This window comes from Dermacentor silvarum, chromosome 1, assembly GCF_013339745.2.
Source record: "Dermacentor silvarum isolate Dsil-2018 chromosome 1, BIME_Dsil_1.4, whole genome shotgun sequence".
Taxonomy (NCBI): Eukaryota; Metazoa; Arthropoda; class Arachnida; order Ixodida; family Ixodidae; genus Dermacentor; species Dermacentor silvarum.
The window spans coordinates 47,205,150-47,221,497 of record NC_051154.1 but is presented as its reverse complement, the minus strand read 5'-3'; the positions used below and the strand labels follow the sequence as shown (position 1 = coordinate 47,221,497).

Below are 16,348 nucleotides of genomic sequence, written 5' to 3'. Positions count from 1 at the left end.
CTTTTCCCTCTCCCCCGTGCAGGGTAGCCAAGCGGACGTCCGTCTGGTTGACCTCCCTGCCATTTTTTTTTTCTTTCTCTCATTTCGGAATATGCTCGAGACTGGCGAGAACCAGTTCGCAAAGTGCAGGGTGATTGCGCACCGACGGACGTTTTTGGATGAATAAGGTACTCGCGTAAACAAGTGCGCTGTCTATGGCGGAGACGGTACTTCGCAATGCGCAACAAGGAATGCTCAATTGTGAACCAACCAGCCAAGAGTTGCCGAAAGCGTCGGCCTCCGTGAGACGCGTGCCGTTTCTGGACATGAAGTCGTCTTCTTGCCTGTCGTTGTAGTTGCCGCACAAACCGCACAGCTTGTTCTTGTAGTTTGGTGACACGGACACTTCCACGTAGTTGTCACCGTCCCAGACCACCTTGACGCCTGGGGGGGAAAAATGGGAAGGGAGAGGAGGTGGCGGACGCAGTACGTGTGGCGTGTCAGCGACAATAGAGGATTATTTTGTGCCTTACAGAACATTAAATCAAGCGGAGTCGATGAAATGTTTGTACGGAGATATGCACCGGTCTTTCGAGTTCATGACAACATCCCTTAAGGAACGATGACAAAGCGTAATTGTTTTTGAGTGCAGCGAAGTGGAGTACCTTATAACGCTTCCTGTCGGACGCTTGTAGCAGAACGTGTGAAAAGACCGCTCATATCCATACTTGGCGTTAGCGCCACCAAGCTCGCTCAAGAGGCAACGGCACCTGTAGTCGTAGTGCGTCTGTAGTAATTATGATTTGCATGATGAATATTGCTTTAAGTGTGTGTATAAATGTGGCAATATGTCCCACCCACGCATGCGCGCGCAGACGCACTCACAGACGCGCGCACAGACGCGCGCACAGGAACTCACAAGCTCTCCGCGCGCAGCGAAATAAGTACCGCAGGAGATATAATTGCGGAAGGTGCGTTGTTATCTCAATTACGAGCGGTTAGGCAGCCGCAACCGCTGCGTACATGGACAAAGGAAACACGGCTTGCTTGCCGAAGCACTGCCCCAACCGCCGGAGATTCGCTAATGAACTTCGCGCAAGGACACAATAATGCCTTTCCAGACGCCGCCACGCGAGCGCGAACAGGACAATCTCGAAAATGGTGCTAGTTTTACGGATCCTGCTTAGCAGACATAAATTCACTACTGCCCGAAGCCTCAATTTTAGGATAGAATTATGTGCCCTAAAGTGAATAATTAAAATTTCAATCAGTGAATCGTTTTAATTAGCTACATCACACTGCGATTCGTAGTGCAAGTAATGTTTGCCTCTTCAGGCAACCCAACTGAATAGACAGAACTGCGTTATGATGTGCTGTATGCAGTTCTTAAAAATCTGTTCACATGCGCAGTAAATGAAACTGAATATATATATAATATAAACTGACTATATAATAACGATCTCGGTTGTACCAGAAAGGAGTATTCTCCATGGGGATTCGCTTACTCACCTTTGTTTATTCTGACCACAATGTTATGATCTTCTTGATTGATGTTAAGGACCTGTAGCATTACGTACGGAAGCTTGACACGTTCTTTCTGTATCCGGACTCGCATAAATTGTCCCAGCTTCACTCTGACGTCCTTAATCTGAAAACAAAACAACAAAAACAAAGTAAGAAGCAAGCGACTATGGTCACAATCGCGCAGTGCAGTGCCGGAAACCCACACATGCAAAATAAATAAATAAATAAATAAATAAATAAATAAATAAATAAATAAATAAATAAATAAATAAATAAATAAATAAATAAATAATGCGACAAGACCAAACCTTTATGACGACAGATTTGGTCCAGGAAAACGACTTGGAGTAACGGACGTCATTCCACACTTCAATGGAAAATGTGCCGCCAACGCAGTCTGACGCGAGCACGTATCGACATGGCCCCTGGTAGTTAAACATCCTTCCATCAAACGTCCTGTAATGCGGGTCCCCGTACACCGTGCAAATACCGTCCTCTGCAAAGTTCAGTGACAAAAGAAGTTGATGCCGTTTATTATGTGACTTCTGTTAAAGATCGCGTCAATATAATTTTTTCCCCCCGTCAAGATGCAACTTTTTTCTTTTTCTTTCCAACATTGAACCTCTCTTTCATGTTTCTTCAGTGCGCAAATATGAATGCCGTTTCACCCCCACTGAACAATTTACGAGCACTTAAATTTAAGATTCACCTGAGAAAATCGTTGCTTAAGTAGGTAAGATTCCACCCACTATGCGGACGCAGAGGAAAAACTGGAGCAGAAGTATGCGCCACGCCAACTTTGAACGGCCTGTTAGTGTCAATATACATGAATAACACGTATGCAGGAAAGAAGCTAATTTAGCACATAGGCTCCCTGAGAATATGCCCGCGTGTAGTATGCCGATGACGCATGCACCTGGAACATCGCTCACAGAGCTAGAGCGCCCCCGCACGACGGAAAAAAAAAAAAAAAACCCTACTTATCGCTTGCCTAGTTAGCAAACCCTCTAAAATTTGCGCCCGCACGGTTGGTTCCAGCGTACCTTCGACGCATGTCGGGCAGCATTTGCCGGGAGGCGTGACAAGCTTCTTCTTCGGGGGGCATACGGGTGCGGAGATGCACTCCTCCACGCCGCAGCGGACCACGCCGTGATGGCAGGAGCAGGTGGTGCACTTCTTCAGCTTCCAAGTTTCACCGTTCTACGTCACAAGCAAACGATGACTCATCAGTGTCATGCCGAGTCGCATATATTGTATAACATTTGCCGGGCGCCTTATTTTTCCCCAGATTTTTTTTTTTTCGAGTCACAGAGAACATTGATCCTTATTCCGGCAGCACGGTTCGAACCACTGACCTGGCGCTGTGCATTGGTGGGGGGGGGGACAGGACAACACTCTACCGAGTTGCGGTTATGCGACCGCTGTAACTGAGCTGTGAGGTTCTTTAACGTCAGTATTTGGAAGAGCATACGCCCGCCGCACCGTGTCACAAGAATATTTGCACCGAAAAAGCGCACAACTTGGCATGGTGCGTAAGCGCGCGCATTGCAGATGGAACGCGCTGTGCTCGCTTGCCCCACGCGCGCAGTAAGCTGGTTGGCCATCATTTACTTAGGAAATGGGGATAAATTCTTAGGTTCGAGAGCACAAGACAAAAAAACGAAAAAGCTTTTTCCGGAACAAGTTTATTGAAAGTGGAGCCCCATTGTAGGCGTAAACACAATCCCATATACTTAGCACGAACACGTCTCAAGCTACTTTTAGTTTCTTCGATGATAAAAGCCTCTTTCGCGTGCGAGATGCCATCTATGTTCAGTACTCCCATTCCTGCCAATATAACCACGCCAAATTATTGTATTATTGTTATTTTAATTTTACGAGCAAGGTGAAAACCCTTCGACACCCTTGCGGCCAAATATTTGAGTAAGAATCAAGAAGGCACTCTCAATACAAATTTGTTTATTAAAGAGGCCCTGAAAGAAACTTTTGTAATTAATAACAGAATGGCCTCACTGTTAAAGGACGTCGCCTCACGAATCTCTTGCGGCAAACGTTTTTCGGGTCCTTCAAGTATACGCGGAGTTTGAGGTATAGTTATCGCAAGCTAGTCTAGTAACGTTGGTTATCGCATCCGATGCACGTCTTTCTCACTCCTTTCATCTCCGCTAGCGCCCTGAAAGCTACACAGGGGGGGGGGGGGGGGGGGGGGTGACAAGGGGGAAAGGCCCCGCCCAAAAGCTGGGCATTGTCGTTTATTTTTTTCTTTAGGACGCTACTTCCGGTTCTGGCGTGTGCGGCTCTCTCTCGACGCGAGCTCGGGCGCCTGGAGCTACGTTACTTATATAGAGAGGCCAATCAGAGCACGCGGTTGTCAGGGCGTCTCGCCAACGGGAGGGCTCGTCGCGACACCCTGTGGCAGCCGCGGTATTCACGCTGCGTAGCATGCCGTAGCCATGTCGGAGGCCACGCTGCGCGCAACTGGCCTGTGTAGACCGGAAGTTTTTTGTCTTTTTGAGATCGCAGACATGTGTATTTTTCATTTATTTACCTCTAAATTAGCCATCGCAGTATTATTGCGAATTTTTTTCGCGATCACGAAATCGCGATCACACAAATGGAACATGTCCTTCATCACCGCAGCTGAGTGAGGAACCAGATTGGTAGCGCGGCGGCAATGAATGCAACGCGGATCGGTCTTCGAGAAAGGCCGATTCTGCGGCATGTATTGCCTGGTATATATACTCACGTATCGTTTCTGGTTATTGTAGAAGCACATGGCTTTCTTCTCCTCGGGCCTGCGGCACTGCGAGCAGCAGCTGTCGGGGCTGGCCTCCTGATGTTCCGGAGGACACTGTAGCGGAGGGCAGACAGTCCGCTGGCAGATGATTGTCCCATTCTGGAAGAGGAGCAGGACACGCGCTTGAACATCGCTCAGGGCAGACTCCGGTTCAACCACGAGGGTCGCGCTCACTGACTGCACTATCACTACCCGAGCACAAGGGAAATGTTTTATGCTCAAGTATAGCGCATGGGCGATCCGACGTCACTAAATTTACTTAAAAAAAGACGCGGCTAAAAATCTTTTTCAGCGCTGAAATAGGCTTCATGTGGCATGAACCACCATAGAACTTTCCCTTACATGCGTAACAGAGAAGACTGCGTGCGGTTGAGGTGTGTTTGACGCCACTAAAGTTACTTCACATGTAGAACGCGAATATACAATCATGATGACATCGACCGCCACCTATAGCCACCAGGAATGTCAGTAAAAGTGTTCTTTATACGGTGTTTGTCGTCCTTCGTGAAACAAAAATGCCCAATTTATGCTGTAGTGCAGACTACCGAATGAAAGAGAAAGATTAAGACGAAATAATGTTTGTTCTTGGTTGGAATACCTTTTCATTAAGACCCATACCTGGCATTGGCAGTTTGTACATTGGTCGTACGGCCACGTTGCCTCGTTATCGTAGACATCACCCCTCATGCTGCACTGTCCGTTCAAGTCGGCGAGTCTCTTGCCACCTGCAAACAGGAAAAGCAAGCATATAGGCTGTTTGTATATAGCGCCACGAATTTCAAGCGCCGCTTGTAACAAGGCCCTGGCGTACGGCTGAGCTTATGCAGTATAAGTGGAGGTATGTGTGTATAGTAACATGCGCGCACAAGGCGGACACACCCAGTCAAGGCGATGTTGTGTTTTGTAAAGGTACTGTATGACTCCTGCATACAGCGAACATCGCACTGACCTCCAGTGCAATGGAAGCAAATCACGTTCGACACACAGTGTTCTGTTTTTCGCGCGAAATACTTTCTGCGCCGCATCAGTTCTAGCAAGCTGGAAACGCGGCCTCACAACAATTATATACCCCCCCCCCCCCCTCTTATTGCTATCTTATTGGAACAATTATTAAAAATACATAAACATCAGTGCGTGCAGTGGCTTCGACAAATAGAACTTTCCCTTTGCCCGCAATATCAGGAATTGAAAAAAAAAAAAGTGTGATTATTTTTGCCCAGAAAAGAAAAGCGGTGCTTCGACGAGACTTGGTAGACCTTGAGACACCTGTCGGCAAGGTTGGCATTACCTGCGCTATTATAGGCATATTTAAATAAAGCTTAATAGCACGAAAAAAAAAAAAACGATAGACAGGACAGGTGAAGAAAGTTTGGCTTGCGGCGAGAACTCATTCAACTGCGATATTATTTTTAAGGCACCGAGTTAATTCGAGGGCCAATCGTTTACTGAATGGGGTCGGAGAATTGAAAGACCGTATATGCGATATAAGCAAATCGCATATGTGTTGGAAAGCGAAAGCCTCCAAACATTTACTTAAGTTCTGTCCAAATACTCCGAGATGCAGCAGTGCCTTGGAAATAGCGTTTGAGAGGTGAAGCCATGCGCGGTGCGCGCAGTACCATCATTTTCTTACGTTCGCTGCCGGAGGAAAAACAGACGTCGCTAAATTACGCTACTCTTTCTTTCGTAATGCGCGTCGTCCAGTCATTCTAACAAATGACGGAAGGCGACGCGTCATTCCTTGGCATGAAACCCTGGAACGGACTGACCGCTGTCCAATGACGTGTCGCGTACGGTGACGGTGGCGCAAGTACGTGTGCGTCTCTTGCCAAATACGCACGGCAGTTGGTTACGACACGCGCCCGCTGGAACGGTGCTCGAATCGAGAAAACCGTTCGATGGTGAGCGCCGAACGTGTCTACATCTCGTCGTCGGTCGGTTCCATAGTGTTCCATAGGTTCCATACCGACCTAATTTAAGCCAACTTCGCCGTACATATTGATGCATCGTTAAAAGCGCAGTCACACGTGAGGTCTCCGATCGGGGCCCTCCGTGAGCTAAGGGATGGCACATGAACGCCTCCGCGAGTCGCGGCGGATGAGCGAAGAGCGGCGCTTGAACCGTCGCCGGGAACCACAGCGCGGCCGATCGTCCAGGTGGCCCAGCGTGCGGACCCCTGGACCGACGACGGCGCGCGTGCGTCGTGCCACCCGGCCGCTCCGCCTTGTCAAGCGCGGTAGCCAATCAGCGCGAGGGCCGACCAGCAGCTCACGGGTGGTCCCGCGCGCTGATCGTAAACTGCGGCCCGCGAGAGACATTCATCCCCAGTGGTCGAACACGCGCGCGCGGCCTTGCAACTCAATCGGCGGCCACCCCGGGCGCGCTGCTATCGGCGTGCGCGCGTTGCAATTCATATGCGTTTGCGAAAGCGGCCCAAATGACCGACCTCCCGCCGACGGCCGGGGCCGGAGGTCAGCTCGGCGGCATCCCCGCGGCAAGAATGGACGGTCTCATCACGACCCTAAATTTGCCTTCGGATGCCGCCGCCCTCGGAGGTGCGCGCCGGCGGCCGACCCGTAAGTTGTGTGTTTTTGCCGCGCGAGCCCCTCTTTGTCGTCGTCCAGGATCCGTCCCAGCGGGGGCTCGCTCGTCGTCTGAGCGGCTTGTTATGATTTTGCTTCGTGCCGCGCCGTTTCGATGTCTTTCTTTCTTTCCTTTTTTTTTTTTTGTTTTTGTTTTCGGCTTTCCTCCGGGACATCCCCTCGGAGAGAACAAGCAAGCATCCAGCAGTGGGACTCTCGGTTCTCCAATTATCAGGCTGCTGAAAACCTTGAGGCAAGAGGCAAAGGAGCCAAGCTATTTCGGTATACCGTGCGGCCCTTTTTTCAACGCGAACGTGAAGCGCAGGCGTCTGTCGATGCACCAGAGACGTCTCCCCGAGCTTCCGTCCACGTGTCTCTTGTAAGCATGGAGCTTAAGTTGTGGACACAGCTAATGCGGAGTCCAAAGCCCTTTCGAGAGAAAAATGAAAAGGAAACACAAAAAGAAGGGGCGTGTAACACTGACGGCTTAACGTGCCAAGAGGGCTAAATGTACACGATGAGTATCGCAAACAATAAAGTGAGAACACATTCTCGTCCCAGCGAAGCGCGCGGGCGTTTGCTTTCCTGCGGAGCACAAACGACGCACTTCCATTAGAACGAAATGGGCGAGCGATACTGTTTGCAAAAGGGAATACATCACCAGCATGCTATAGACATACCTACATGGCTGGCAATTATGTATTTGTTAGGAAAACTGTGCACATTAAAAGCAACGAATTTACCACTGTAAAGTCATTAGCCGTGCTATGTTTATAATAATAATATATAATAATAATAATAATAATAATAATAATAATAATAATAATAATAATAATAATAATAATAATAATAATAATAATAATAATAATAATAATAATAATTTTATATTTCCGCCTTGTCCCATGTGGCGGTGCTGCGTGCTTCGTGTCCAGACTTCCAGAAATCTCACTCAATGTTTTTTTTCTTTTTATGTTATATGTTATATTTCGTTATGTTAATATGCTGTGTTTTGCTGTGTTATGCTGTGTTGTGTTATATTATGTGTTATATATTGAAATCGCATTTGTATAGAATGTGCACTTTTTATTCCTGTTTGTTGATGTACATATATCTGCATATGTATATGTATGTTATACCATTTCTCACCTGCGCCAGAACCAAGACCATCTGGGCACGTTAACAAAATTGATTGATTGATTGATTGATTGATCGATTAAACAAATCGCGCTGCGCAAAAGTGTTTCTCACTCGGCAGTACCTACGTATCCCGCGTCATGCTTCCCGTACGTGACAGCGAAAAAAAAAGAAGAAAATAAAAAAAAAGAAAGACTGCAGCGTTCAAGGGTGGTTGCTTGTCGTTCCGGGTTCCCCACACGTCAGCAGAGCGACCTCTCGACATTAGCGTATCTTTAAGGCAAACGGTGACCGCGCTTGCGCGCGACGCCTATTGTTACAACATCCATAATCTCGGATTCATACTTCCTAGATTCCTAGAGGCCGTTACGACCCCGCAAATAGATCGACCTTGGTAGTCTTCATTAGCAGGCGCTTACACAATGCACAGCTTATACATAATTACTTGGACACTACTGTTTCTGAGCTTGGTTGGCGCTTACTCATCCATCAAATACAGGCGACTGGAAAGCATTGCTTATGAGCTTTAACTACAACAAAATCAATAACGCGGATTTCAGCAAGGAGTTACATTCATGAAAGGAAATGTTGGCGTCCATCTTTGTAGACACGTCCAGGTGGACGCGAACATTCCTTTAATGCCGCACATGTAAATATTAAGTAAAACGCTTATTAAGTAAATATTAAGTAAAACGCTTTGCAAGCAGAGAAACAATTTCCTAGTTTGTTAAGCGGTCGGCTATCTTTAAAACTTCCACGATCGAGACTCTATTGTTACCTCACCTACCTACTCGTATTTACCAAGCAGTGCGTAGTCTATAGCACTGGTGACCAATAACCAAGCAACTGATCTTTCAGTATAGCCCAATCTGCGTGCAAGCTTTTTGTACCTTCTGTTGTAGAGGCTATCATGTTGCCTGGAGGAAAGAATGTGACAGCGTTTTACGTTTGTTTAGTTGTCGAAAAGAAAGAACACGATATTCCTGCTCATATGCTGTGCACACGATGTGACATCTAAAAAAAAAAGGGGGGGGGGATATCAATCGTGCTGGCGTTTTCTTTTATTATTATTACTGCGAAATGAATTCACTGACGATCATTAACGATTGTCGTCGTTACCTTTCATGAGCGACATCTTCGGATAGAGACTTGTTATATGTCATAAAATGAAAATCAATTCTCACTAATTTCAAAGATTAGTGCGACCAAAAGTTATTATTTTTCTTTTCTCAAGCAGCTGACAAGGTTAAATGTACATTTCGCTACGGCATCACTTTCTTGTTTAGGCATGCCTATAGCTCGGCACTGCCTGTTCCACGGCAATGCCAAATTTGCCCGGTTTGCCAGCGCTGGATGGGTAAAAAAACTCGCGCTTTACTCGAAGCCCGCCAACATCAGCTTCATCTAGAGCGAGCTAAGAAGCGTTTTGATTGACACATGATGACCTTTATTATTATTTGTTCTATATTTTGACTTTTTATTGCGATAGCAATTATATGCACACTCCAAAGCAGATTTCTGCCGTCGGCGTCGCCGTCGTCGTCGCCGTCGCCGTGAGGTTCCGTATGAAGTCAATGGAGATGAAATCGTCGCCGCGCGCCGAACGCTGTATGTGCGAGTGAAAGGGCGCGAGGGACGCGCGCTTTCACGGGGAGTGAACGCACGGCGGAGAACAAACGCGCGTTCTGCGCCGTGCTCCCTTAAGGGCTGCAGAAGTAGGCGTCTCTTTCCTCCTTTACAATCACCATATATGTAGAGCAAACGCGCCTTCTTCCGACGAGCGAAAGGCCTTGGGGGGGGGGGGGGGGGAGGGGGGGGGAAGGGAGGCGACGTTTAGCTGCGGCACCAAGTGCCTATTTATATCAGAGGCTCCGGCAACAGTCACCAACGCCGCACGCATTTTGTGCGAACGCGGGCAAAACGGCGACGGCGTCGACAACAGTTATGCGGGTTGCCGGTGCTGCTGCATGTCGAAGTTTATACAGCTGATAAAGCTACTATCATTACTACGTATAGTTCTCTACAAATTTGCTATCGCAATTGATGCTTCGCCTTTCAGGTGAAACTGCGACAACTTTTTTGACAATTATTTCATGAAAAAAGAGAGGCGATCAGGTGCAGGGCGGCTGGTAGCGCCACACTCCCTGGCACACCATTTCACTTGTGACTGGGCACGTAATTCCAATGCCCAAACGCGTGCAGTACTTGCAGTCGCAGTGATTAAAAAAATATTGGAAATAAAGAAAGTCTTCAAAAGACAAGAAAGAACAAGCAACAATGGCGCGTACGCAGAGCCAGGTTTAAACGCGAGCTAAAAAAAAAAAAAAAAAGGAACAGGAACAGGAAGAAGAGTCAGTCGACCGAGTTCTAATTTACCGACACCATCCTGCGAATTCTCAAAGAATGTCACCTTGTCGAGACGGCCTCATGCTAGCCCGCGCGTTAGCGTCATATGTGCACAACGGACTGTTTTTCTTTCAATCTCACGCATGCGCGGAACGCTCGTTCACTTGTCTCCTTATTTCTCACTTATAAGGGTTCCGGGAACTACAGCGCGCATCATTCATAGATTCTAGACACATCGAATTATTCCGACTCGCCTGGTAACGACCTCCTTATTTAACCTCTTCGCTTGCGCCACGAGAAGAAGAAGGTCGGCCTCTGTTTTCAAGGGAGCCGAGCGCCAGGCAGGCTACCGCCTCGTGCGTGACGTGCCCGCGGTGCAGCCATTTTTCTTTCTTTTTTTTTCACCCCAACCCTTTAACCCGCTCTCCAGAGACGGAGGGGTGCGAAGCGAGCCGCGGTCCTTCCGCCGCACACGGCGGCCTTTCGTGTGCGCAGTGCGCGGCGCTGAACAGGTGCATCGCGCGCGCCAGTGGGCGGCGGCAGGCGATGGAAGGAGATGGACGAGCCGCGCCACTGCGCCACCGTTTGTTGGCTCGGCTGTTGCCGAGGTGGGGAGGCCCGGCGTCGACTTCTTTAAAGTAAGCAAAGAGTCGCGGGCATCTGCACTTGCTCACTCCGGCCTGCGCAGACCATCGAGTTCGGGTAGGCCTCGTTCGCGCGGCCCCTTGGAAGAAGCGGCGGCGCTTCGGCAGCAGCAGCCGCGCCACACAAGGACACACCGGCCGCGAGGAGCGCTGGATCTGCTGCGCACTTGGCGGTTCGGAGCCGGGACGTGACCGGTGTCCGCAACGCGCCTGCGGTCAGATGCGATTTCGAACAAACTATTAAGGGCTCGCGGTATCCGTGCAGCAGCCCTCCAGCGCAGATTATTATCTCTCTTTGCGTCGTCGCTTCCGCGGCAGCTCACTGTCGCTCGACAAGATGGGTAGCTTGCGTCGAAGCTCGGCCGACCAGCTACGCGTTGCTTCAGTGAACTTGTAAAAGTTCCTAGCGGCCTTCGTAAACGCAACGCATTTGGTCCGCGCGCATCACAGTGCAGACCCAAGTTGATGTCCGGTAACCCCTCGTGCAAAGCCGTGAGCGACTCCGGGCGCAGCACGAGTTGAATGTCTCTCGGAGCTTGAACGCGGGGCTCAGTGCCGCCTCGTGCTTGGCGAGTACGCGCAGGCCTTCTCTTGATGTCCAGCAGGCCTCGTCCGCTGGTTGCCTCTCGCTTCATCTGATGTCCCATAGCCTCCTCGATAAACTCGAGGAGGCTATGGATGTCCTCACATGCATCTTGTGAAACCGGCGCGGTGACTCAGTGGATGTAGCGTTCCGATGATGTGCGCGAGGTCTAGAGTTCAATTCCCGACGGGGCCAGAATGCGATGACCTTGCGCTCATTGCGCTTTGAGTGCGCGTTAAAAAACCCGTCGGGGTCAAATGAATCCGGAGTCCACCAATATATATAGCGTCTTTCTTAGTCCCTAAGTTGCTTTGGCGCGGTAAGCATCAACCAGCCAACCGACCAACCATCACACCACTCGTCAAAGGCTTTTGCTACCGACGCAAAAGCATGGAGAGGCATGCTATCGCTTGCCTAGCGTGAAATTTTACTGAGCAATCCTCTTAAGCCATAAAAATTCAAATAGAGCTTGGAGAGAATACCAGTTTAAGAGGGCATTCGCTCCCGCAAAGAATGCATTTCATGTGTTTAAGTGCTGGCGACAGAACATTCGGAGAAAGAAGCAGAAAAGTGCCGTGATAAGCAGAAAGCGTCGTCCCGCGCATCGCGTTCGACGGCGGCTGGGCTCGTGTATATAGTGTTCGCATCCAAAAATGCCTTTGTACCCAAGCTGCGTTCGCGACGCTCGTCCCTGGTTACATGAGTTGCGGCGTGGTTAGCACGCAGACGGCCTCGCCGCGACCCTGCAGCGAGCCGCTCGTTTGCGGGGACGACGACGCATGACATCTCGCTGGCAGGTTCGGTCGCGTACTTTTCCGCGTAATTTGCGAAATGACGCCCCCCTCCGAGTAGCCGTCACGGCCGATGCGATGACCTTGCAGAAGGGACCCCCCACTCCGCACGCTCGGCCACGCTTGTATATAGTACTCTCGCCGCCGCTGGTTTTCAGCCCAGATGCGTACGCTCGCAGGCGGCGCTTCGGGGCTACAGCCGTGGTTCGGCTGGCTATATACTGGCTCTTTCAGTTTCGGCCACTGCCACCTTAAGAACGCTTGACGCAGGGAAGTTTTCATACTTGCGGACGGTGCAGCCTAATGGAAGCGACGCCAAAGGAAAATGATAGCTTTAGCCGGGGTGCACGCGGTCCATAATAGATATGCCTATAGACTGGAACCAAAGCGCTGATGACGACGTCTTCTGCCATACGACGCCTTTTCCAACAAACATGCGTTAGAATTGTAGCTAAATTATAGGAAGTTAGTATTATATATATATATATATATATATATATATATATATATATATATATATATGTGAACGAGAAAGAGGTGGAAACAACTTTATTTTGTTAATTTGGCTTAATGAGGGGTGGCTACCACGAAAAGAAAGGGAACCGAGGGGCCCGGTTTTTATAATCATACCATAAGAGCCAACAAACACAGACACCACGGAAAACATGGGGCAAATTACTTGTACTTACTAAGTGAATTAAAGAAATGATAAATTAATGGAAATGAAAGTGGGTTAAAAAAATTTGCGTAGCTTGCACTGGAGGTGCAATGCTAAAGAGACAGAGGAGCTAGTCCTGGCTTTTGGGCTAGGCTTCTTCTTTCTGGGGTTTTACGTGCTAAAACCAGTTCTGATTATGAGGCACGCCGTAGTGGAGGTCTCCGGATTAATTTTGACCACCTGGGGGTCTTTAACGTGCACTACAACGCAATTGGGCTAGGCAAGCACTACCAAGTCAACCCCAGCATTTTCCGGAATTTATTGATTATTGATCGATTATCGATTAGCTATTGATTGGCCAGCGCAAGGTATTGGCCACGTATTTGGGCTAGGCTAAGCACTACGAAGTCATCCCCAGCATTTCCCGGAATGTATTGATAATTGATGAATTATCGATTAGCTATATTAATTGGCTATCGCAAGGTATTGACCACATATTTGGGCTAGGTTAAGCACTACCAAGTCATCCCCAGCATTTTCCGGATTCGCTATTGATTGGGTATCAATTGGCTTCGATGACTGATTAAGCTTAAGTAGTCCCAAGCATGCTTAGCTAAGCTTAGCCAGGCTAAGCTTCGCTAGTTCAAAGTGATATATGCCATTGCGCTTGGACCCTTTCTGCACGGCCGCCAGGATCGGCCCACATTTTCTGTTTATGCGTCACAGATTGGGGAAAATAATTAAATTATGGGGGTTTGACGTACGTGCCAAAACCACCATCTGATTATGGGGCACGCCGCAATGGGAGACTCCGGATTAATTTGGACCACCTGGGGTTCTTTAACATGCACCGAAATCTAAGCGCACGGGTGTTTTCTGCATTTCGCCCCCATCGAAATGCGGCCGCCGTGGCCGGGATTCGATCCCGCGACCTCGTCCTCAGCAGCCCAACACCATAACCACTGAGCAACCACGGAGGGTTGCAGGTGGGGAACGATCCCACTTCTTCGCATTACGCGTGCGATTATCTCACTAATAGAGCTACCACGACGCCGTTTTCCGATCCACTTTCTGGGCTATTTATGTTGTTTTTTACGACTCGAAACTAACCCTGGGAGTGTTAGCCAGCGCCACCACTCACAAAATATTCACCATGTATGAATATATATATATATATATATATATATATATATATATATATATATATATATATATATATATATATATATATATATATATATATATATATATATATATATGTATTCCTCTGCAGTGGACAGCCTAACTGTCTCGCTCAAGGCAGGCGTCTGAACTATACGTATTTTCTGCGGTATCACATCGGAGGATCCATGAGCACACGCTCCGAGTATCCAGGTGGTATTCTGACTTGAGTGACCGACCTCGATGCTGGCTAGATCAGGTGGTCTGACGAGAGAACCTGCGATTTCAGTGTTACGTGGCCTATGGCCATTTCTTGCTGGCGCGTGATGAGCGCGCGCGTGCTCCCCATTTTAGTGCTTGCGAGCGACGGTGTGCTTACGCGCGCGTGCGCAAAAGCCCATCGTGGCGACGCGCAGTTCTTGTTGAAACGTCGCGTGCAACGCGAGTGAGACGAAGGAAGCGTGGCGAAAATAGACAATACGGTTGGCCTCTTTCGGAAAAGTGAGCGGTTGAAGAACAAATAATCGTTTAAACTTTGTTGTTGCTACTGTAAATATGATGCAACAAATAAGCAAGAAAGAATAGCAGGAAGAACGAACAATTCTCGCGCTAGCCTCGACCAAAAGATAATAAAAACAAGGCAATAATGAAGAAAAAAAAAATTATGCAGGCCCGAAACAGCTTAAGTGAAGCGGTTAAATGAATGCTATACTACACCGAACGGCGATGCCTACAATTGTGTTTACTTTCATCTACATAGGCAACGTGCAATCTCATGCAATGGTTATGTTTATGCATCGCAAAGGTCGCAACTTCTATATCCCTAACGTCTCATTTCGACATACATGTACTTCTTGTGCCACATACGCATTCTCGAGTGGCATATACTCGTTCTCGAAGATACCAAGAACACCCAGTGGCACATAGCGAATGGCTAAATTATATAGAAGATCGAGTAACTCATAAAAGCTGCTAAATATAGTTCGCTATTCAATTAAGAGGTATGTGTGCGTTAGAGATACCTATCGTGGGTTCATGTTTTATGTACGATTTGTTTTTATTAGTGCATAGAGCAGAGGTGTCCGTTACTGGCCCTACTTTGTCGGTCAGCGTACAGGGTGTTATTTAAGCCCCTTTGGCGGTACTTGCATTCGGAGCACATATAAGCTTCGTATATATATATATATATATATATATATATATATATATATATATATATATATATATATATTATCGTAACGTATTCACAAATATACCCGGCGATAAAGCTCGAACGCCAAACCCCGGAGAAGAGGCAAAGAAATCTTCGAGTCAAAAATGAGAAGGGTGAGGAAGCATTCGCGGGGGTTTCTCGTCATTTAGCCCCGGAAGTCAGTGTGCGTAATTTAGCAGTGGCAAAGGTGTGAAAAATTATTGAGGCCTTTATTTCTCGGATTTCAGATAAACCTCGTTTGTGGCGGTGAAAATATTACGGAAAAGGAGCTCGATGCCTGCGGCGGGGCTGTTAAGGGACATGCACATAAGAGCGATATTAAGTTAAAATAAATCACGCCTCCGCAATAGCAGAACGGAGAATCATACCGTGGGCGGAGGATTGGTAAGCAAGAAAAAGAACGCAAACACGAAAGGCGGGTGCGTCCTGAAGTTAGCGTCCTCTTTAAAGCAGGCTGGCTATGTCTGACAACTGAGTCTAGACATTGTCTGCAGTGTTTTATATTTTACAGTCATATGCGACGTCGGTATCGGAACCTGCCTGCAGCGCTGGCTGCAACATACCGCCAGCCATTGTACTATAAGTGAAGTTTTCTCCGCGTACACAGTGCGCTCGCGCTCCGGCTACTGCAGTTCATAAAAAGTGGTGGCACTTAATACACAAAATACCAGCCGAGCAAGACACTGTGGTACCATTTTCTCTAGAAAATTCACCAGTTCTGTCTGTATGGGCACGCGGACATAGCATATGACAACGCGCCAACCAAGTCACAAACGTGCACGCAGCACGCAGTGCCAAAGCGAGGGCACACTTGTTTCGCAACGAACGGAGAGACGAAACCGAAATGAGTTCAGTGCAAAACTCCTGCAAGGCGTACAAGGCCGCACGCTGCCCTGTGCTAACATCCTGGTTGGTTCTATTCCTAAAGAGTGATTC

At 48.2% G+C, this 16,348-nt stretch overlaps 1 protein-coding gene across 2 annotated transcripts in view; it reads right to left on the bottom strand.

Moving 5' to 3' along the window:
* Positions 1 to 16,348, bottom strand: part of LOC119462234 (BMP-binding endothelial regulator protein) — a 222,450-nt gene that overhangs the window by 38,191 nt on the left and 167,911 nt on the right. For both annotated transcript variants that reach the window (XM_037723583.2, XM_037723590.2), the window contains 6 exons: positions 4,919 to 5,025; positions 4,250 to 4,399; positions 2,547 to 2,703; positions 1,812 to 1,999; positions 1,489 to 1,627; positions 251 to 423 (listed from right to left, as the gene is read on the bottom strand). In XM_037723583.2, coding sequence (XP_037579511.1) covers positions 251 to 423; positions 1,489 to 1,627; positions 1,812 to 1,999; positions 2,547 to 2,703; positions 4,250 to 4,399; positions 4,919 to 5,025 — 914 coding nt within the window. The remainder of the gene's footprint in view (positions 1 to 250; positions 424 to 1,488; positions 1,628 to 1,811; positions 2,000 to 2,546; positions 2,704 to 4,249; positions 4,400 to 4,918; positions 5,026 to 16,348) is intronic.